The sequence below is a fragment of the Cimex lectularius genome, unplaced genomic scaffold (assembly GCF_000648675.2).
Source record: "Cimex lectularius strain Harlan isolate CLEC.00 unplaced genomic scaffold, Clec_2.1 scaffold59, whole genome shotgun sequence".
Classification (NCBI taxonomy): domain Eukaryota; kingdom Metazoa; phylum Arthropoda; class Insecta; order Hemiptera; family Cimicidae; genus Cimex; species Cimex lectularius.
This window is the reverse complement of record NW_019392794.1, coordinates 131,565-156,643: the sequence shown is the minus strand read 5'-3', so window position 1 is coordinate 156,643 and position 25,079 is coordinate 131,565. Positions and strand designations below refer to the sequence as shown.

General features: G+C 32.8%; 1 protein-coding gene across 7 annotated transcripts in view; it reads right to left on the bottom strand.

The window, feature by feature from the left end:
- The window catches only part of LOC106661854, a 141,693-nt gene that overhangs the window by 73,249 nt on the left and 43,365 nt on the right, over positions 1–25,079 (bottom strand). For 3 of the 7 annotated variants that reach the window (XM_024227927.1, XM_024227932.1, XM_024227929.1), the window contains exon 2: positions 5,209–5,235. The exons of the other annotated variants lie outside the window; for them this stretch is intronic. Coding sequence is in view for 1 of the 3 variants with exons in the window: in XM_024227932.1 (XP_024083700.1) it covers positions 5,209–5,235 (27 nt within the window). In the remaining 2 variants the exon portion in view is untranslated. The remainder of the gene's footprint in view (positions 1–5,208; positions 5,236–25,079) is intronic. 7 annotated transcript variants of the gene reach the window in all.

The following is a 25,079-nucleotide window of genomic DNA, read 5'->3' as shown; positions in this document are numbered from 1 at the left end:
TTGATGTTCTATCAGATAATTCAATAAGAGGTGAAAAAATTCAAGATTCAGTAAAAAATATGAGACCAATTTTGATTTCTTTTCTCAATAAAAAAACCGTCAATTTGTCTTATTATTTATAAAAATCGATGGGGTGCTAAATACTCTCCATTAATCATGTCACACTATAAGTTTTCGCTAAGGAATAAATTTTAGCACGCAATAGAGAAACATTCACTTGTATTTTACTATTCATATATTTTTCGATTAAATTTTCAAATTTATCCTTTTTTAACCTGTTACAAGGTAAATTATTGAAATATGTAATCGAGTTCTGAGAGAAAACTTCAATATCTCCAGAATAAATCGATAAAATTTCTGATATCAGTTTCTGATATCATTTTTTAGAATGGAGAAAACTTTCAGAATATGTGAAAAATAAGGTATTACACTCTTTTTTATAAGCTAAAGGATTTATATAATTTAAAGACATAATACATATAGTATTTCAAAATTTAGTATTTTGGACTTAAATTGACAAATAACAACAATTTTTACATATATAAACAAGGTAAATCTAATCTAAGTTTCAAAGTCCATATTCCTTTATCGGACATAATAATAATAATAATAATAATAAGTCTTTATTTGCAAGAATGTACATTCCATATAAATTTATAACAAAAAATAATATTGTGGTACATCCCTGCCTGCTGTCAAAAAGCAAAGTTTGTAATAGACAGCAGGGGTTTTTGGAGATCATCAGAGAAATAAACAGAATATATCTTTACAAAATGAAAAATAAACAAACAATACAGAATAAACTTGCAAGTGCAAGATAAAAAAAACCAACTAAATTCTTGTGGTTAGTAAAAACATTCAAAAACCCGAGACGCCTACATCACAGAAGAGGGTCGCGGCTGTTGGAACGCGTCGTGGGAACGTGGAAATGTGTCGGACCCGTCGCCCTCGGGAAGCGGGTCTCGGCGTTTTTCCTCCAATTTTGCCCCGGAGGCCGGATCTTCTTTCTAGTGAAGGACGGGAACTGGACGGGCGATGGGTCCATTTGCCAGGGGTCGGGCCGTCCTNTATATTGCCTTTAGGAGTTCAATTTTCATAAAGTTGCGTAAAATTCTAAATTTATAAAAGAGCTTTCTCAGACTGGAAACCAAAGAATCAATATGTAAATTAAATCTCAAATTTGGCTCCAATGTCACACCAAGATATCTAACACTGTAAGCAAAAGAGATAGGCAAGCAAGGACAGAAAATTGCTAGTAAATGTTATTAGTGTGACAGCGTAGCGTGAAAGTTGTATATATACAATTTTTTAATTTTTACGAGGGTTTGTACCAGCAGAGGTCATATAAACCCTCAGGGTGCCGGTGTTTTTGCAAAAAGCCCATTTGTAAGTAAGTCGGGTTCGAATGCAGGGCCGCTGGAATCGAACCCGGGGCCTTTACCTTACAGTGATTAGCGCCGTGTCAAAGCCTAAACCGTTCAGGCCACCGACGCCCCCCTCCCCTTCAAAAGCAAGTGTGAAAAGCAAATTTTAAATTATTAGTTTTTATTTATTTTTTTCAAGCAAAAGTGTAATACATTACATTTTTTTGTGTTTAAAAGTAGAAAGTTTAAGTTTAACCAAAATTTAATCATTTTCATACCCTTATTTATAGTTTTAGTTAAATTAATTAAATTATCAGTTGAGAAAATGATACAAGTATTATCCGCATAACTGAATATTTTTCCGGAGAAATTAATTTTCAAAAAATCATTAATATATAAAAGAAACAAAATTGGGCCTAAGACTGTACCTTGTTGTACTCCTGATTCAACGCGTAAAGAAGAACTATGAACTGTTCCAATCTTTGTGACTAGAGTTCTGCCCGATAAATATGATTCAAGAAGTTTGAGGGGAATTGTAGAGATACCAATAATAACAACTACGTAAATGTGTATTCTATATTGTAATTATATATTAGCGAACTAAAATGTAAATAAATAAACGCAATAGGTTCCTGCGACTAAGATCGATCCACGTAAACACACTAAAACTTTCATACCGTTGGGAACAGTATCGCAGGTGTTTTGAATTTGCTGCTACCCTTTATCAAATTTGCCTGGCAGTAAAACAGTTGGGAGGTGTCAATTTTGAACCGACAGAAAATAACAAAGTTACACAACTCGTCTGAGTAAAAGCATGACTCAAAGATGACACATCTTCAAGCATGCAATTACAAATAATTACTCCGAATTTTTTATACACTGTAATCATTTTCGATCGTTTAAGCTCAAGGTTTTATAAATTAAGAACACTCGATAAATTCATGTAAAATGGTTGTATAAATTGAGTTGCCCTTAGACTATTAATGTTGTGATTAGGAACAAACTATAATTTTCAATCTGCAGTGTAAAAAATGTATTGCAGTTTTAAAATTAATGTTTGATTTTTAATGTTTGTTTTAATGAGTAGATAGTCGTAACAAGTAATAAATATGTCCAAAAATACCGGAACGTGCCTTTATTGTTTATGTTTTTTTGACTAAGTATCCAGCCTTGACGAAGGCCTAAAATAGCTGAAAACTTGATAAAAGAAACAACAAATTCATGGTGTGAATGAATATCCTGCAACTCGCAGGCCTTCTAATTCCTACTGGTATACTGACTGCTCCAAAACCAATAAGGGTACGGGAGCTGGAGTCTTTGGGATGAACCCTAGACCGAACCGACGGTAAACTTAGGCAAGTATGACCGTTTTCCAGTCTGAAATCATAGCGATTGAACAATGTGCCAGAGAAATAAAAAGACTAGGAATACATTCCCGGAAGATAGCCATTTTCTCTGACAACCAGGCAGCTCTCAGGGCCTTAGCCTCATGCGAGGCGAAGGCAAAGAGTGTTTGGAAATGCATGAAGGCCCAGACCAAAACCAGCGACCTAATGACCTGACCATGGCATGGGTCCCTGGATATTCGGGGCATAGAGGCAACAAAAAGGTTGGCATACTGGCCAAAAAGGGAGCCAACATGGACTCTATGGGCCCAGAACCCTATGCGGCCTAGCAGCCTGCCACAATAGAGGATACATCTTAAAATGGATCCTTAATGAGGCCAAAACCTGGTGGAACAATACCACAGGTATGCGGCTATTGAGTAAGGTTTATGTTTTAATGATACCGACTTCGTTTTCTTATAAGATTTTGCTTTGGAAGCTCGTCATAAAAAGACAATCTCTAAGGTTTTTATGAAAAATTCCTTATAGTTAAGCATCTTCGGACAAGTGGCATTAATAAACCGTACCGCATTGCCATGTTCGCGATTTTTAGGCCACGATAGTTCCCCGGTTAGTGAAATAATGGGGGATGGAGTGTGGATCGATACAGTTGATAAACAGGGGATAAGGACAGGTATAGGGATAAAAGTGGCGGCTACAAAACCTACTGGGCCTCAACCTGAATAGATCTATTGTGCCTCCCTGTATTTTTATATTTCACTGGCTAGCTTCAGGCTATTAACCAGCTTCCAAAGCTTTGCCAGCGGTTCCTTGGTGTAGGATCTTGATGTGGTTTTTCTTGTCCTAGTTGCAAGAACCTGCACCTACATAGACCTTCATAGAAACAAAATGTGTTCTGCGGTCTCCTCCTCTTCCTGGCAGTATCTGCACAGTGTTTCTTCTGTCTGTACTCCTATCCGGTGCATGTGCTTCCTTAAATGGCAGTGCCCTGTCAGGACTTCAACCAGAATCCTAGTTCGGTTGGGGTTGCCTTCCAGTAATCCTTTTGTAAGTTTTGCGGAGCGGATGGTCCTTCTATGAATCTCTTCGCGAGCATCATAACTGGTATTGTTCCACCAGGTTTTGGACTCATTAACAATCCATTTTAAGATGGATGTCTTTCGTGACAGATTGCTAGGCCGCAGTAGGGTTGTGAGCCCATAGAACCCCCTATGCGTTCCCTTTTTGGGCAGCATGTCAACCTTTTTGTTGTTCTATGCCCCGAATGTCCAGGGAACCATGCCAGGGTCAGGTCATTAATGTCGCTGTCTTCCGTCAGGGCCTCCATGCGTTTCCAAACACTATTTGCCTTCGCCTCCCATGAGGCTAAGGCGCTGAGAGCTGCCTGGCTGTGTTGATAGACAACACACCGATATATTCTGAGAAAAGGTGCCCGGGTGTGATCATGTGTATGTGGCTAATCATCTTTGGAAGAAGAAGAAGAACAAAAGAGTCAGCGATTGATTGGACGATTTAATCTGAAGGGGTGTGGTCTTGGCTGTTTAATTTCATTATATTTACTAATTTCGTGTACTCTGATGCCTTGTAGTCACCAAAGCCCGAGTTTTACATCATGTCCTCCATATTGACTTACAGATTTTCTTTATCACATTTCCCAACGTATTATATTATACAATTTATTGAAATCGTCCCGTTTTCAATCAACTGAACCAGAATGGAAAATGGAATCAAACCACCCAAATCCAACTTAGTCCGCTCAAACGACTTCACCCACGCGTATTTTCTGCATCGGCGGAACTTTCCTCAAGCTATAAGGAATTTATATTCCCACGTCCCAATGGGATGTGGGGGCGTTGATGAAGTCGTTCGGAAGCCAATGCCGGTCAGCGTATTGTGTTCTTCAGAGGCCTCTTGAGTCATAAATATTTAATAAAGTAAGTCGAACTTTTACACACAGATCCTTTTTAGGAGTATTAAACGAGAGAACAAAAAAATAAAATAAAATAATACTTGAGTTTGAATAAATAATACTGATGATTTATTGATTGTCTTTTATTGTTGTTTATTAAAGTTAAAAATAACGTACTCATTAAAATAAATGTTATCTTAATTAGTAATCTTTTGTGTGATTTTCTTAATGCAACAAAATAATTAAACCATAAGTTTTTAATTAACAACGACACTTTTTCTTTTACCAAATCCTTAATACTTTCTTAATTATTTGCCAATTTTTATATACTTAAAATGGCAGGGCAATCAGACGATTAAAGCAGGAATTGACCTACGTCGTCCTGGTTTTCCCGTCATCCAACAGATACCGCGACCGTTGGTGTTTCAACTTCGCGTTATTAATTCACCAATTTAACCATTAACCAAGCTCTCTTTTACAAATATGTATTAAAACACTTATAAAACACAGAAAATATTATCCAACTCCCTAGTTTTATTTTAAAGCACACACAACATTGAGATTTATTTAATAATAAATGTTCAAATACCTTTGAATGAGATGTAAAAATCCTTACCTGAAACAAACAAAAAGAAACAAAGGTTATTAAAAAGGTTTAAAATATTTTAAAATTTTGAACACTTTAAAAAGAATATTTAAACACTTTAAAAAGGTTTCACTATTTGTGCAATATTGTGATATTTCATCAAAATTCCAAGTTCAGCTAGATAAGAAATCGTTTCGAAATTCATTCTGAAAACCTGCAAAACTTTAAATCGTCAAATTTTCTGAAGATCGGTACAGTGTTATAAAGAAGTGTGTGATGATTAGTGACCATTAATCGATATTTATTTAGAAATCGTGAGATGCGGTCTGGTGTGATGTAGGTTTCAGAAAAGCATTTTCTTTATCGTATATATATTTTTTATATAAAATATAATATATATAATAAAAATATAATAAAAAAAGTATATTTTGCATTCTATAAATTCACTTTTCCACATCCAAAATATAATTGTTATATGTAAACAATGTTTGTAAATCCCAGGCCCTGAAGATGATCTCAATAAAGATCGAAACGTTGGCACGATAAAGAAAATGTTTTTCTGAAACCTACATCACACCAGACCGCATCTCACGATTTCTAAATAAATAGTTATAAAGAAGTTAATCACCATAGCGATAAATATAATTGGTAAAAAGAATTTACGCGTTTTTTACACTTTGTATTCGTATTTCGTATGCTTTGGATTTGTTCTATACAATAATTTTTTTAATCCAAGGTTTCGATGGGATTATTCGGTCAGGTATAAAACAAAGCAAATCAATCTTGCTGAAGTTTCGTAAATATATTTTCTTTTTTAAGCACAATCGTCAGTTTTGGCCAGTTTAAAGTTTTGGACACTTTTATATTAGTGTATTAAATATAATATATTAAATTTATATTCTTATAATGTATATTATATACTGCTAATACAACACTGACCAAAGCTTATAAACTATCTCTGTAAGTTGGGTATTTTTTTATAATAATATAATAACCTTTTATATTGTTTCTAAAATTTAAGATTAAGAATGTTTTTGTTTGTTGGTGTTTAGTTTTTAGACGATTGTGCGAAAAAAGGAAATATATTTTCCGAAATGTCGCCAGAGAAAGAATAATTTGATTTCTTTTATACCTGACACAACACCTCATCTAAACTTCGATAAAACTTTATGTAAGATATTGGTTGAAATGAAAAGATTAAAAATTAAAGATTTACAGATTACTTAATTGAAAGAAGTTATTTGGCCAATCGGACCACCAAATATAATGGCTTTGATAAAACATTTTTTTTTATATTATTATTATTGGCCTTATGATCTTGCATATATTATCCATGGTACGAATTCTTGTGTGTTCAAATTGGGGGTTATCGGGAAAAAAGGGCCAGAGGCGACGGTGGGAATCGAACCCACGACCGCGGCGTGAGNGAAATATATTTTCCGAAATGTCGGCAGAGGAAGAATAATCTGCTTTGTTTTATACCTGACAGAACATCCCATCCAAACTTCGATAAAACATTGAAAACACGATTCATAACGTAATTCTTTTTATTGTGAATTTTGTCAATTTGGAAAATTTCAATACCCTGATTTGCAGTCTGGCTCGAAGAAAGAGTAAGTTTTTGAAATTTTCCTACGCAACATTAGCAGAATTTACCATCTGCATTAGCCAAAAGCCTGGTCGGTCTAATCCCATTGCCACCTTGTTAACTTACTTTTGTCCGCCTAGCAACGCATTAATTGCAATAACGAGTTAAAGCCCCTCAAAATTACTCGAATGTGAAATCAATATTTTATTAGATTCAACAAATCTCTTCGCAAATTGAACGAAAATAGCAATAAAAAATTTGTCAAGGGATTTGTTATCAACTTTCTGTAATAATGGTTTTTTCGCGTTGATTTCAAATATTTTCCGAAGTTATAAATGGCTAAAGGAGCGTAAAACCCAATTGATGTATAAAAGACAATCATCCATTTAAGTTTTATCGGATAAAATATCGGAGAAATCTTGTCATGAAAAAGAGAAAACGAAAACCATGTTGGAAAACGTCCGAGCTCTTATATAAAAGATCCAATTTTGTTTTTGCCAGATCAGATTTTTTATGTAAATACTGCTAAATTTTAATAATAATTTCACAATTTTTTGAAATATAGATATATCTGAAATATCGATTTAATTTATACACACAAAAACGTGCATTTTTTTAAATAAATGAACTATTGTTAGAAAAATCCAGGTTAAAGTCTTTTTTGAATGAGAAAATGAATTGCTTGAAATATGATGGTTATTTAGAGCAAATGAACTTAATTTAACGTGACTTTGTAGATAAATGGTTGTCATTACTGGGCCATCATTCATTTTTACTCAAATCTGTATAAAACATAAATCCATTATATTTCGTGGTCCGATTGACCAAATAACTTCTTTCAATTAATTAATCTTTTTATGTAAGGTATTGGTTGAAATGAAAAAGTTAGTATCGCGAGCACGTTTCGAAGCCGAAAGACGTGGGTTCAAGTCCCGTTCGTGTCACTGACTTTTTTCATTTCAAACAATTCCTTACATAAAAAGATTAATAAAATATAAAGTTAACTATACTAATCCTCACCGACTCCATTTCAAACAATTCCATTTTAATAATATAAAACTTCCAAGGGACATTGCAAAGAACGTTGGCAGGAAGTTCGGAAAATTGGTATGATTTTGGTATAAAACCGTCTTTTGGCAAAGTTGACATAGGAGTAGGCTTTGTGTGTTAGAAGCCAAAAGTAGCATTTGCTCTTATTTATCACGGCCTTCCTCCTATAACGCACTACTGACAGAGGATTAATTTCCTCCGTTCTGAAACGATTATACGAAAAGTTATGTTTACGACTATGCAATGCTTTACAATTTGAAGCGATATTAACAGTATTTTATTGTTATTATTTTTATGTTGTTTTATTTATTCTGATTATCTTTATCTGTCAATCAGTCTCTCTCTCACTCTCTCTCTCTCTATCTATCTATCTCACTCTCTCTCTCTATCTATCTCTCTCTCTCTCTTAGTAACTTTTTGTATCTCGCTCTCAATCATTCACTCACTATCACTTTTTTCTATCTCTGTCGGTCTCCCTCTTTCTCTCCACCTCTCTCACACACACTCTCTCTCTTAGTAACTTTTTCTATCTCGCTCTCACTCATTCACTTACTATCTTTTNTTTACATTTACCTCCCGTACAGTTATTAATTAATATTGCGTATTTCCCGAACATTCATGTTATTCTTAATTCCTGGTCTGTGCTGGGATTCGAACCCTGAAACGCAAACAGTACTACACTTGAAATGTAATTTAGTTAATCACGAAAATTTGAATTTTGTTGGGTCCAGGATTTGTTGTTTCCCGTGTGTTTTTGTTATGTTAAACAATTTTATAAAATTATACAGATTTTGGAACTGTTTGGTGTTTTTAATTATTCGAACATTTTACTCATTGATTTATGCGCCTTTGGAAAATTGAATACGATTTTCCTTCCGATTGTTGCACAATTTTATATATATATTTTTTATGATTTGCCACAATTTCGTCGTGTTGTTTTTCCAGGCTTACAACCGAAATATAATTCACACTTCAACTTCTGGTTAAAGGGAGTGTTAGGTTGTGGATTATTGATCTATTTGTTGATAAAACAGCTTACTCAATTTCCCATCCTATTTCCTTTCGAATGGATCCCAGCCAACCCAGAGATGAGATTAGCCGAGATGTGTGTATGTACTTGTTACAAGCTATAATCAATTATTTCTCTTTTTATTGTCCTAACGCTAGCACAGAATAACTTAGGCTTAATAAACAACGTGAAAATAAAAGAGACAAAGGACAAAGGAATTTATAGACGACGGTTCCGGTGAAACCACAGTGACTTGGAGTAATTGAAAAATACCGTTTCCCTTCTCTTGGTTTGTTAGATCCTCCATCAGGTTAAAAAAAACGCTCTACAAAATCAATAAATCCAACTTAAAGACTTTTTTCTCAGTAAAACAAAAGAAAAATTATACAAAATCATCGACATATAGTTTTCAAAATTACGAAATTGGAAAATTATACCACTCTATTGTATCGATGATACTGAAGAAAGGATTCACAAATGAAAGTACAATTACAAATCAAATAATAATTACAGTATATATCAGGATCGTAATATACTGACAAATGTTTACGTCTGAAACGAAAATTAACATAAGGCGTAATTAACTAAATTAATTTCCTAGCAATAATTGTGTGGTAAATGTTAGCAATTAGAAAAATCACACAACGTGTAATATACGCACGCTTGCCCATAATGACAGGCATAAATTACCGCTAGACCACCAAATCCCAGCTGTCTTTCCAAACAGTAGCCCTATTGCGCCGTTTCCCATGAAATAACAGACAAACTGCCTTTTATTTACGTGTCAGAATAACTATAAAGAAATAACACGTGCACGCAAAAACTGGCTGTTTTATATTCATTATAAAATATATATAAAAGAGAAAATTAATATTAAAAAACCCATGGATAATCATGACACTCTTTAAATGTTGATCAAAACTGTGGTTAAGAAGGTTGTAGGATAATGTAGGAAAATTAATTCTTCTATTGTTTTTGAAATTAACGATCTTCTAAATCTTTTAATAAATAATTCATTTTAATAAGAAATTAAAACTTGTTTGAACTAAGTAAGAGGAAAATTGTTAAACTATTGTTTTTCACTTTTCATTAAAACTGATTATTNGAGAGAGAGAGAGAGAGAGAGAGAGAGAGAGAGAGAGAGAGAGAGGGAGGGAGGGATAGAGAGAGAATGAAAGGGAGGAGAGAATTAAAAATAGATAGATGGGTTATCTGATAGATAGAAAATGAAAGATTAATATCGCAAAGTAGATTAAGTCAATGTAATCACACTATAAAGCAATGGAAATTATCACAAAACAGGCTTAATATTAAAAAAATATAATATAGTGTTTATATTTCATTATTTTAATTTACAAAATAAATTGTCACCAATGGGGGATTTATACACCAATTTTGATGAATGTAATGGAAGGTAGTTTGTTGAGGCTACGATGTATCAGCTGCATATTCAATTAATAAGGATTAAAGTTAAATTTTGCTGTAAAAAAATCTGGGATACGGCTGATTTCAAAGAAAAGATAAACTCTCAGTTCCTTCGACAGGCTTTCGTGGCATCCATCCCCTTCATAAAATTTTTGAATTTAGATATAAATAAAGAAATATTTCCCAGGGTTAACATAAATGATCATCTATATACAATGCCTATGATTCCAAATATATTATATTTGGCAGTTGTTAGTGAAACGAGATTCAAAATCCGTCTATTATATATTGGAATTTTAACCCAATATCAATAAAAAATCATTAAATCCGAACAGAGTAAAAGAGAAATGGAAGATTAATGGTAATTATTTATATAAAATTATTGTCAATAAATCAATTACATGGGATATGAATGTATGGATGTTTGAACCAGTTCACTGTAAATTCATTTTGAAAATTAATTATGTTTAAAACAACAAAATGCAATATTGTATGTACATATTTTTATTAATCTTGTAGGTTATTATGAATAGTATCAAAGTCTTGATGAAAGAGATATATTTTTTCTTGAGGTAGACGAAAGAACTGAATGTTTTCATTCAAATTGGTCACGTCCCTTGTATGAATATAAAATTAAATAAATCACTATAGTTAATTAAATTAATCGTGTTTTAAAAACCTATGGAGCTTGAGTAAATGATGAAGTTTAATGTTTCATCCTGATCCACCGATAACGCTGTTTCATGATGAACGCTAATGACTCTAGGCTTTAAGCTCGTCCCGGTCCGGCTGTTATCAATGGGCCAGCATATTGAGTTTGAGAAATTATTCGCTAGAACAATCATAAATGAGCTTTATTGGTTATCTGCGTGTTCATTGATTTTTCTAAATAATTTAAAAGATTCACTAGTTTTCGTGATTCGCTTGGCCAATTAATATCTTTCAATTAATTAAGGTTTTTAGTTGAGATAAAAAAGTCAGTGTCACGAGCGGGATTCGAACCCACGATCTTCGGCTAGATACGCNAAGATCGAAACGTTGGCACGATAAAGAAAATGTTTTTCTGAAACCTATCACACCAGACCGCATCTCACGATTTCTGAATAATTATCGACTAACGGTCACTAATCACCACACATGTCTAAATAGTCCTGAAACTTAAATTGGAATTACATCCTAACACTGGATAAGAGAGTAAAGCAGCATATCTATGATTGCAAAAAACCCAAGCAAAATCCTACAGCAGGCTACACACCGTTTTGAACACAAACACAATTTCGACTTCAACAATCCAAAAATATTACACGCAGGACAAAACAAACATAAACGAAACTTTTTAGAAATGGTTTACATCAACAGAGATAAACAAAGCATCAATTACAGAACAGATACATGTGTAAGCGCGTCTCTTCTGTTTTGGGCCCAACCCTGAATTCGGAGAACCGAAAACAAGGTCCCAGAGGTTTTTTATGATCGGACCTGACTACAATAATTTAATTTAATGATCAGGCACCTTTTTTGATGTATGAAATTCCAATATTCAATTCAAACCAAAATAAATACGAGACCAAAATATTAATTATGTTTATTACAATTTATTTTCAAAAAAGATTATAATTTCTTTTATTAATTATTACTTTTAATTTAAAGAATCTTTTATTCGATAATAAAACCTATTTCAGTATCTACAAACATTAATTAAAATCGACGTTAATTCTCGTCTTATAAAGAAAAGTAAAAGTAAAGGAAATTATTATTATTGTTATTATTCTTAATTTTTTGACCACCAATTAGAAAATACGATTAATATTTTAACATAACTTTTAAAATCAAATGTTATCTCTTTTAATTTTCTTTATAAAAATATATGTTTTGTTACAATCCTTTTTTTTTTAAATGAAAATACAATTATTATTTTTAGTTTTTTGACGTCAAAATATAAAATTTACTCACTTGAACTGTGTGCACACCAAATTTTTCTTTATTACAAATAGACGTAATAAGCTCTTAACCCATGGAGGACAGAAAGGGAATTGTTTTTGACTGAAAAAAATAGCCCTTTCCTAGCCCCTACTCCTTTCACTGTCAGATGTGTGTGGAGGGGCATGGCGGTACATTCAAATCGAAACGTGACACATGTAAACTCAGTCGCAGCTACGCCAATATCATTAATCAAATTCAATATAGATAACATACATATATCATCACATCACACAAAACACGTATTATAACATTCATCACATTCCACACATCAAACATTTCTACATAGTCTAATCCTTCAACAATTTGGCTTTCCTTTCCCTAATTTTCCCCGTCTATGTAACCCTGAAAGGATAATCCGGCCGAACCATTACCAACGTTTTTTTCCCATCGTCGGCTCCTTTCACCCCAAAGAAGCGACTCCTCATAAAAAAATGGATTTCTCTCCCTACTCCCTTCCCCCACTCATTAAACATCTAACGAATATGAACAAAAACATTAATACCACACTGGCACTCTCAACACGACACACAGTACTGACACATCTACACAGAAAAACAACACTTTGAGTGAGTACAAATACTTTGATTGAATATAAAATTTCTATCATTGTATAAATTCATTTTTTCACATCTTACATGCTTTTGTATAATTTAAACAATGTTTATAAATTCCAGGCTTTGAAGATGATCTCAATAATGGTCGAAACGTTGGCATGATAAAGAAAATATTTTTCTAAAACCATTATATTTAGTGGTCTATTGACCAAATTACTTCTTTAAATTAATTAATATTTTTATGTAAGGTTTTGATTGAAATGAAAAAGTTAGTGTCACGAGCGGGATTCGAACACACGACCCTCGGCTAAATAAGCCGCTGCTCTACCACTTGAGCTATCGTGATTTCGATCCACTCGGGCACCAACTCACCATTTCAACCTACAACATTTTTCTAAAACCTAAGTCCCACCAGACCACATCTCATAATATATATTAGACCGAAACGCATCTGACGAAATAATACTCATTGTGGACAAGATAATTTATTTCCTACCCGTCATATTATTACGGAGTTCCACAAAATCAGGATGGACACTATGAAAACAATACTGATAGGGATTAATTAATAGGATTAGACGAAGTTTGAACATGTACTCGTGATTTACTCTTAATAATGCGTAGAATTCTACAATTCTTCAAAATTCTTAATAAATTATATTAATATTTTTTAATTCGAAAAAGTATTATGCGCCAAATTGAATTGATAAATACGCAGAAATCATTACCTTACATTTTTATGTTTACAGGATATTTTGTGTAGTGCACATACAATACAGCCACATTGTGCAATAACGGCGCAATGAAGCTACACTTTGAAAAGAAAATAGGGGTCTTTTCTAGTCTTCTATAAATGAAAAACAGTGTAAACGCTTGTTTTAAATGTCTCAAACTCTATTATAGTTTATTCTGTAAATTCACTATGTTTGTAAGAAGTTAACTCGAATACAGAAATGTCCAGTTAGATCGTGAACACCACCTCTTTTATTAGCATGTTAAACGTTAATTTTTCCGCAATGCTGCGCGTGGCAACTGGGAGTACCAAAAATAAAGCTGTAACAGTCTTTGACGGCGAGGTATTTTGGGAAAATATAAGAGGAACAGAATAGGCCCAAGGATAGAGCCTTGAGGAACACCAACAACAATGTCTCTCCGTTGGGAAAGAGATCATCCCAAGGAAATTGGGAATTGTCCAGATAAGATATAGAAGTGGACTTTTTTTATTATGTAGGAAATTGTATATATTGTATTATGAAGGAAATGTGTATTTTTTATTATGTAGGATGTAAATGAGAAACAGTGTAAACGCTTGTTTTAAATGTCTCAAACTCTATTATAGTTTATTCTGTAAATAAAGGGGTATTCACGATGTTTGTAAGATGTTAACTCGTGTTAACTCAAATAGAGAAATTTCCAGTAAGATCGTGAAGGCCCCCTTCTTTTCTTAGCATGTTAAACGTTAATTTTTCCGAAATGCTACGCGTAGCGATTCGTTGAACCAAAAATAAAGCTATAACAGTCCTTGTAGTGGTTTGTTTTGGTTTTTTGTGTTAAATTGTAAAATGCCAGAAGTTAATAAAAAATTAAAATTAATCAACTCTTTCATTCAACATAGTATCTATGCACTCGAAATGTAACATCAAATGACACGCTTCAATTAGTGCGACATACCTAACTTGTATCCTAACGTCTAACAGCCTACACCTTTATAGCATATGGGGTGTATCTATTATGAATGAGAGTATAACGACAGGTCAGAAATTAACAAAAGAAATATATTGGTCTGATTTAATTAACGTGAATTTAAGAATAAATATACGAGTAAATAAAAAACAGCTGTTAAATTCATGGCTGCCATGTTGGCACCTGTACACATGTACCTACGCCCTAACGGATAGCACTGTGACTACATTTTCGACCTAACATCGTACATTGTCCCTGGCCTGTTAGATCAAGCAATGTTAACTAGCCGATTCTTCCAAGTCTACGTCATCATATTTCTCGATCTAACAGGACAGAGTTAACAGGATTAACACAAAGATCGTGAATACCCCTAATATAACATTGGTGGTCTCCAAATACTTGAGTGTCCGTGAGTCTATTTTCCTTTAGTTATATTTCCCACGTGTACAGTAAAAATAATACCTATTACTGATCATGTACCAACGTAATATATGGAAAATTAATTTATATTCAACATGAAGCTTTATTTATAAATAACCTACACGTAACGGCACAAACATGGTGTCCCTTAATAAAACAGGACGAAGATGTAAAATACATTTGGTGAGATTTTGTTAAATTTATCATCATTTATTATTTTTCTCACTTATAATGACGTAAAAACCAAAATTTGTTGATATAGAATCAAAGAGAAGAAATCCTCTTATGCTACGATTTGAATAGCTCGGATATTTAACAAAATTTACAGGGGTTATGAATTTTTTAGTTAGGACACTTGACAACGGAGAAAACAATGCCCTCTGATCCTGTCCAGAAATATGTTTAAAAATTGGAAATTGAGGGCTTTGAAGAGTGAATAAAATGAATCCCAATTGTGAATTTAAAAAAGAAATTATTTTGCCTTTACAGGCAACTTTTTTTGTACCTGATCTCGTCGAACATTTCACTATGATGTCTAAGATTCCGGCTGAACAATACTTTGTTCTTTAAAGTAGAGGAAATATTAGTAAAAAAGATATCTAATAACGTAAAGAAACATAGCACACAAACATAACGACATATAAACTGCTTAAAACATACACCCAATTTAAAAAACTCACCCATTTTGGATTTTGAAAAAAATAACATTTCAAAAGACAAATCTTAGTTAGAACGCAAATATATTACAACATTATAAACAAATTATAATATATATTACATATATATTATAATATTACAAAAAATAGTGAAAAAACTTATTAAAATGATTTCAACCAAATGTGCTTATTGTATTCTGATACTTAAAAAAATGATAAAATATATAAAAATACTTTTTTAAATTTATTTAAAATAAACTAATTAAAAAAAAAAAATTCACAAATTAAAAAAAAAACAATGTTTTACAATGTTTTGGCGCACACTTCAAATGATATTAAGCCTGAACAAACTTCTTTAATGTAAAATTACAATTATAAAAATTTAAAATAAATTAAAATTATTATGAAAAAAGATTTAAAAATTAGTAAAAATACACCAAAAAATTACATTCCTAAATTAGAAAAAAAATCATTGAATAAAACTGCGCTTTAAAAAAACAATACGCGAACTTTTTCATCTTGACCACACGGCCTCTTGGCAAGTAAGTTTTTATTTATTTAAATATTACTTAGAAATAATACAAAAACGTACATAAACTTTAAATATATATGCAAAATGTTCATATTTTTTAATGCACAATATGGATATGAAAAAAATTAGAAATTTAATACAATTTTAGGTAAGCTTGTAATAAAATATTATAAAATTTGTATATCGATGTAACACTTATGTTTTTTATAAAAAAATTATAGATGATTTGTGTAAATTCCTGAAAAGTCTACTAAATAAAAATAAGTAATGTATTTGGACTTTTTTTATTTTGAAAAAAGACACAGAAATGTTTTCTGAATTAAACCAACAAATTTAAATGAGATGAGTTAGTCATAAACATTCCCTGATTTAAATAAAACAATTTTACAAAATAGTAACAAAAATCGGAATGTTATGTCATCTTTAATATTTGAAAAATACAGTAATTTATATTTATCACTTTCAATCGAATGATGTAACTTGACGCTTAAAAAATAGTATTGAAACTGGAGAATAAATGTTGATAAAAGTGTTCGCCTTTGAGAAACATTTTAAACCTTATAAATGAATGTTTTCAACAACTACCAATAGGTAACATTATTTTTAACAACTTGCACGCTATTTTTGCTTAAAATAAATATTTACACGGAAGCGTTCAGGTCAAGGGCAGAAGGAGAGAACACTTGCCTTCTCCATGACTAATTTGCAAATGTTGACAACGTGTGGCTTTGTTTGACAAATGAGTAATCAAGCTGTTCCTCATGTTAAATGCAAACCTAGAACGTACTTAATTCACTGTTTGCTCTGAATAAACTCGAACTTACCGGCGGTATTATTAAGACGGTATTGGTATATCACTAGTGTTTTTATAAGACTAGAAGAAAAAATAAAGAGAAAATTGTTTGTTGGAAATTGTTTAACGATTTGGTTGTAATGAGTAGTAGACATTTTTCCAAACATTGCAGCCCAATAGATGAAAGAAATCGTTCCTAAGCTCGCTTGAGTGATATTCTGTGTATATCATAGATTTTTTTTTTTAGACCAAATACGTTTTATTTATACATACATCTCTCAAGATTTGGTCTCCAGGACCACTCTTACGAAAGAGTGTGTCTATATATATATATATATATATATGTATGTATGTATGTGTGTGTGTGTGTGTGTGTGTGTGTGTGTGTGTTCATTTTTTTTTCTTTTTTTTATATATAGCCTAAACAGCCATAGCCATATATTCATTTCAGTATATTAGAGAGAGAAAGGGAGAGAAGTAAAGAGAAAGAGATAGAGTGAGGTAGAGAGAAAGAGATAAACAGAGAGAAAGAGAGAGAGAATAAAGAAAGAGAGAGGGTATAAGAGTGGGTGTAAGAGAGTGAAGGAAGAAGTCTGGAAGTGAACAGTGCAGAAAACAAACATACACACAGAGTGAGACTGAGTGTAAAGAAACTTAAAAAATAAAAAGAGGGGGAGAAAGATATAAAAGTTGAGAAAAACCAAGAGAGGATAAATTGAAAGATAATAATAGATAAATAGATAAAGACAGGAAGAGAAGAGAGAGTGAATGAAAAGAATTTTACGGTTCTGGGATATTATTGACAAATTTATTACTTTAGGTTTAAAATTTCATTTTATTTTTTTATAAGACTATAGTGCACAGAAAATTAAGTTTTTAGAGGAAGATAATAATAGAAAGATAGATAAATAGATAAAGACAGGAAAAGAAGAGAGAGTGAATGAAAAGAATGTCTTTTTGGCGCAAATTAAGTTCGGCTGATTTGAGACATTTATAATAGTTAACATTAAACTTCAAATTTGGCAGAGGCATTATTAGAGAAATTTGAGAAACAATGTAAAAAAACGCCCCAAAAAAGGGGTTTTTTCACAAAGATAACTTCGCTCGTTGAATCGTTCATGTTTCAAAAACATTGAAAATTATAAAAGGTAAGACTCATGCAATTAACCAGAAAATGGTAAAGATTGTCACAAAACAATTCTTGCAATAGTTTAAATTTATTCACGAGTACATCATTTTTTTAAATTATTTTTAGTTTTAGGTAAATTTAATGAAATTACATGGATCAGTTTAATTTTAATTAAAATATTAATACGTTAAAGCTGTTCTTGTAAATTTATTTTTGGCTGTTTCCTTCTCAGAGCCAATCGGAGCAATAAACATGATCAGAACCGTGTTTTTTGTTTGTGTAATTGCAGGGTGAAATCAATTTCACGACTTACCCAGTGGCCCAAAAAACGAGCAGTCGTCTGGACCTTTTCCAAGTAGGATTTTCTCCAGAAATATATAATAAAAAACATACATGCATTTGTTATTGATTTCTCTTTTTATTATACTCTCTTTCGTTTTATACTGTTTGTTAGCTCCCTTTTTCTTTGTCTATTTTTCTCACTTTAATCTATTATTCTATCAATTTCATCATCATGCATAAATTTCTTCTTGTCAAAATTATATTTGACCTCATTCAGCTCGTAAGTTAAGCCATTACACAAACCATGAATTTTGATTTGGCTGTAGTCCAAATTAAGGTCCAGGAACAATAATTATGCCTCCCAAATCCTCTTTTGATGGACGAACAAGTAACAAGGAAATAGTTAGTGTACATGGATTTAAAACAATAAAATGGCTATTATAATAAATAATTTTCTTGAAATACGCGAGTAGATGAAGACGTGTCAGATGTTCATAATCAGAAGAATTTCCGTTTTATATCATCACGAGATGACAGGGCACGAACTAGCACGATAGTTACATTTTCCCCAATATTTATAAATATACACCTAATGTTTTTAACTCTGCAAACTCCAAATGAGAAAATTGATTTATAATTTATATTGCACAATTTGCCCAAATTTATTTTTCTGCATACACACGTTTTTTTAACGTTTGCTTGGTTTGCAAGTACGGTTAACGTATTTAAACGTTAATCGTACTAAACTTAGTAGACCAACGGCATCCAATATTTAAGATAACAACACCATAAGAAGTTTTTGCAGGCAATGTAGACATCTAGAAAAACAATTGCTCTGTCAGGAGTACGGAGTGACAGGGAGTCTTTCAAAATGTCTTCTCTGAGAATAATTTTAAACAGACATGTGTTTTTGTATGGCCAGTCTTCTTTTCAAACAAATAAGACCCTCGGAGCCGTTTTATAGCAGCAGTGAGCCCACTATTACGATTGGATGTATTTTGTTTTGCTTCGTCACAGGAAACGGCCCGCTCTACTGCCCATTTATTTTTAAATAAATAGCTTTCTTCCTATTTCAACCCTGTCAGAACTAACAATAATATGATGGGGGAAGGTAAAGAAAGGTCGAGTATCGATTTGTTTCGTAGCAGAAACATTTTTATGCATGCAGCCATTCTTGTGCAACAGTTTGGGGGAAGGAAAACACTAGAGTAAAACGAAAAAAGTTTTACAATGTAAATAGAATTTGTAATGTGGTCGTTACCGATCATCCTGTTCTGTCTATTCTCTCCTTGTTTATCTTTCACGCGTTTCACCATTTTCCGTGTTGGTTCTGCGTGATAAAGCCAAATCTTTTTTTTTTTTTTTATTATAAAGAAATAGAGTTTTCAAGCAAAGTTAATTTATCATTTTAAGCGTCGTAAATTAAATTTCATGCTACTCTTTGCTTTTGAGGGGTGGTAATGATTTATTTATAAAGTGAATCGCAAAGTTTGGTTTTCCATCTTTAAACCGGGAACACACTTACCCGATGTAACGCTATATGACGCTACCCGATGCTACGCGGCGCAAATCCAAAGTTCTACTTTCCATGAGATTGTATTACCCCCGTGCACATCTCCCGATGCCACGCAACGCTACCCTCCTCTACGCTACCCATTAGCCTACTACCGATTTTAGGAAAAATCCTAGAACGGCTTATTTTAAAACGTATTCTCCCAATCCTTAATTCTAAAAAAGTTATCCCCGACCATCAATTTGGATTTCGTGACGGTCACTCAGCAGTTCAGCAGTGCCACCGGGTTGTAGATGTTATTTCTGCCTTTCTTGATGTGGCCCAGGCCTTCGATCGAGTTTGGCACCCGGGCTTGCTGTTTTCGCTCAAGGACATCCTTCCCTCAACCTATTACCTTATCCTTCGAAGCTTCCTCACTAACCGGTACTTCCGAGTCATTGAAGGATCGGCGTCTTCTCCAAACCACCTTCTCCTTGCTGGTGTTCCGCAGGGCAGTGTTCTGGCGCCCGTACTGTACCAAGTGTACACGGCAGACCTCCCATCCCATCCTCAAACTACCTACTTCTTAATGATTTATTCATACATTATTACTAGATACAAAAATGCAGGTAGTTGCAATATACAATAAAAAGCAAAAAAAAAAAAATCTAAACCATCTTCGTCTCCACATTCATATATTATGGAGCAGATACTATTTGTGGTAACTGGATTAGTTTTGGTAATGTTTTGTTTTTGCATTTTTCTGATAGCAATTGGTTTAATGTGTTTCATTTTATGGGTGTTTTTTGTTTATCATGTTTGTGCTGTAGCCGTTGTTCTTTTGTAGATTTTTCTTGTTTTTAGTTCGTTTTGTATTTCTTTTTAGTAAGTATTTTAATGCTGCCATTTTGGGGGTTGGTGGGTGTGATTTGAATCGTCTTGTATGATGTCTGTTCGTTATCTGTATATGTCAAATTGTAGTTTGTTTTAAGGTTTGGCGATTGTTAGATCTCGGAAATGTATACTTTCATTGTTTTGTAGTTCTGCCTCGAATTGTATGTTTTCGTGAAAGAAGTTCAGATTTGTCAATAAGTAGCTGTCGACGTCTATTATGGATAGTATGCCAACGACACATCTGTCTTAAGCATGATGTGTTTGCCGTATTTCTGGGAAGAAGGTCTCTTCAATGTTTGGAAACAATGATTCCGCGAGTTTAGCTGAACGAGGTTTTCCAATTGGTATTCCGTATTCTGGTGTACGTTGAAAACATTACTAACGACACTACTACGGTACTATTACATTTTATGAGGCGGATATTGTGTAAAAATTTGAAAGAAATGAAAGCTTGCTTGAAAATATTCGGTCATGTAGCGTCATCCGAAGTGAACTTTCGACAATTGTCAGTTTTCTGTACTTCGCTTATGGTTTCCTTTCCTGGAATCGATGGTTACAGGTTTGTCATAGTTGTACCTTGCAGGTATTTGAACTTGTTAATTTGGTCAGTTTTCGAAACGATGTGTGTTGCTTAGTTTCATGTTTGTTTTCCTGTGTTTCAAGATTATGTGAAGGCTGATCTGTAGTTTATGACTTGTATGGTATATTTGGTTCATGCATTTTTGGGAGTGATTGTTGAATATTGGTGGTACTGGCTTTATGTTAGGGTATTTGTATGTTTCTTTTGGGGGGAGTTAATGGTAACTTTGATGTTGTTTGGAAATTTGTTTGCGGGGTCTTACCTATCTTTATGCAAGTTTTTTAAATAGTTAGTTTTGTTAATGAAGTATAATTTTGTGTAACTTATCTGCTCTTGAGAAGAGTAGGTCATTTTTCCTTAGTGTTTATTTTAATTATTTTAATGAGTTTTCATCGATGTTTGTATTGTGTGATTGATTTTTGTATTATGTTTACGACTTGTCATGTGGATTCTTGTTCTGTGTGGAAAAGGTTTATCGCTGCATCTAGATTTTTTACGTTTTAGTTGGTTTTTTACTGTGTTGGTTAACTCGATGTTCATGTTTATAAAATAATTAAATGTGTTTTCGGGATAACAGTAGCTGGCCATTAAATTCACTACTCATTGGTATAACTAAACATGTTAATTATCCATTTTTATCTTACGCAAAAATTAAAAATCTATTGCAAGGCTAGGACGCTAGTCATTCATATCTTTTGAAAACAAATATAAAACTGTTATTAAAAGACAAACTACTCAATTATATTCTGGGCATACAATAATACTCCAAAACTCCTTTTACGCATTCATTTAATATTTACATTTATGAAACTGAAAATAAATATAAAATATTTGATGAAATGAATACTGAAGAGAGATACTTCCTTTCATTCATGGGGAAAACCAAATCATCGGTGTTTGCCATTTAAATTGTCAAAATATTTATAATGTACTGGGAAGGATTGTTAATTAAATATAAATTAAACGTTATTCGTGGCTCAAGGACAAGAAATTATTTTTAGAAAAATTTAGAAAACAAAATAAAACAAACGAAAATCCGATGAGAGTTTATTAAAATTATAAAATCCGTTGGTTTATGACGAAAAATGATATTATTATTGTAAGGTGATGTTTATATTGACTATACCTGGAACAAATTATATACCCTTACTACCGGAGAGTTTATTTCCGTGCTATAAATAGCCCTCGTTAAAATAAATTATATTTCGTTAAACTCGGAAGATATTTATTCCATTTCTTACATAAAAATGATCGATTTTTATTTAAGAGTATAACAAAACTAGTCGCGTAAATGTTAAGCAGAATGAAGAGTTAAGAGAATTAATGAACTTAAGAGCATTTAGACACAAATTAAATTGCATAAAAACTTGTAAATTTGAAACACCTGTTAATGTTTGTTATGTTTTAAAGTAGAAATGTGATGAATAGTATGATTGAAGGATAATTATTACATTTAGCTGTAATGTATGAACAGTTTTTATAATAAAAACATTGTATAAAAAGGTGAGTGAATGCTTAAAACATGCGACTTATAACGTTCCTAAACATTACCGGGCTCTATTTTAAAAATGGTACTCTCTCTGATCTGTAATATTTGTAGAACACGCTTACAACACAACTTTAACAGAAGGGGTTTTGAAAATGATTTTCGGCAAAAAAATGATTTTCTTTCGAAGAAAAGGGAAAAATTTGACAAAAAGCCTTTATGGGCTATTAGCCGGTTTTCTTCGTTTTTTTAGAAGTCTAATGCCGGAAAGAAGGGGCAAGTCGCTGGGTCCAAGGATAATGAAAATATTTTAGGAAGGCCACCATCTTTCGCCATGGTGCAAAATGAAATATACGAAATATTCAAAGGAATAAAACTTCTTTTTGTATGATGAAACGTTTGTTAACTTCAATTTTAAAACCAAAATGACCAATGGGATAAGTATAAATAAATAACAACAAATATTCAGAAAGTAGTTAAACCTGATTCTTTCTCTCTTTCTCTCTCCGTTAGTTTCTTTCATTATTATTCTCTCCTGTCTCTTTGTTTCTTCATATCTCTCTCTCCTTCTCTCTCTCTCTCTCTCTCTCTCTCTCTCTCTCTCTCTCTCTCTGTTAGTTTCTTTTATTATTATTCTTTCCTCTCTCTTTGTTTCTTCATATCTGTCTCTCTCTCCTTCTCTCTCTCTCTCTCTCTCTCTCTCTCTCTCTCTCTCTCTCTCTCTGTTAGTTTCTTTTATTATTATTCTCTCCTGCCTCTTTGTTTCTTCATATCTTTCTCTCTCTCCTTCTCTCTCTCTCTCTCTCTCTCTATCTATCTATCTATCTATCTATCTCTATCTCTCTCTCTGTTAGTTTCTTTCATTATTATTCTCGCTCCCTCTCTCTTTGTTTCTTCATATCTTTCTTTCTCTCTGTATCTCCGCTTCCTTCTTTCACATCTTTGGTTTTCGTGTCAGCGCCTACAGAAAATAATGCAATAAACTCGCATATTATGTATGTACCTATATGATGACACACCAAACTGTGAAACGTGTGATGTAAGAGAGGACGCCCTCATTGGTTCCTGGAGTGTCCGGAGTTCGTAGGTTACAGAGAGGAATTTTTGCAAAAAGTAGACAAGACATAAGGCCTTGCAGAGGGCTTTTAGTTTTGACACACTAATATCATCAGAAAACATGCAAGTATCTGGTTTGATAGTGGACTTTCAAAACAAATGCAGTCTAGAGGTTTAAGAAGATGCACAATATTTGGAGATGTCAGATTAGTAAATTATACTAGCATATACACACTAGCTAATCTGAGAAAACATGGCTGATGGAAATACCGAAAAAAATGATATATCTGTTTGGCGAGTACGTTAAATTTAAAATTACTTTAAATAATTTTTAACCTACTGAAAGTCATGACTAGAAATGTGTTGTGAATATCAGAATATCTATCGTAAATATAAAAAAATGGTATTTACTGAAGGGAGATAATCGAAGTAGTAGAAAAATGTAAGAAGACAGAAATATAAATTGCTCCAAAAAATTAAAAATAGTTAAGCTTTAAAACTGATTTTGTATTATAGATAGTTGGAAAAGTACTGTATTATAGAAAAGTGTGAATATTTTTTGAACAACTGTAGGAAGAACATCATTTACGGTTTTTTACGAGGGTTCGCAACAGCAGAGGTTATTTCAACCCTCGGGGTGCCGGTGTTTTTGAAAAAAAAGCCCATTTATATGTCGGGTTCGAATCTAGCAGCCCTGCGTTCGAACCCGGGACCTTTACCTTTCAGTGAAGAGCTCCTGTCAACGCCTAAACCGTTGCGGCCACTGACGCCCCCTTTTTTTTGAGAAGGGTTGAATTGGAAAAGTGCTGAAAATTGTATTATTAAGTTCCTCAAGATCTATTCACAGAGAAATGCAAGATTTTCAAATAATTCGAGCCAAAGCGTTTGGCTGCCATTTATGCAAAGCAATTGAACATTGATTTGCTCCTGATAATCAATTTAACCAATACTAAGTTTAATTATTGAGCATGATTATGAGACAATAGAGGTGCTAGGTCAATTCTCTATGCAAGTTTAGTAGGCCCGGTGGGGTGGACAAATAAGAAGAGTACTTCTCGAAGAACTCAGGCTAAAATGTCATAATATTAAATAGGAAATTCAATTTTATTAAATACTACAGTTTAAAAGTAAAAACAAACAATCTTTTACATTAACAAAAAATAAATAAAGTATCGTTTGTTGTTTAATGTGGTGTCGTGTCATCCCAGTGAAAAATGGTATACTTTTCCTTTAAACTTCTGAAGGTGAATATAAACGATTTT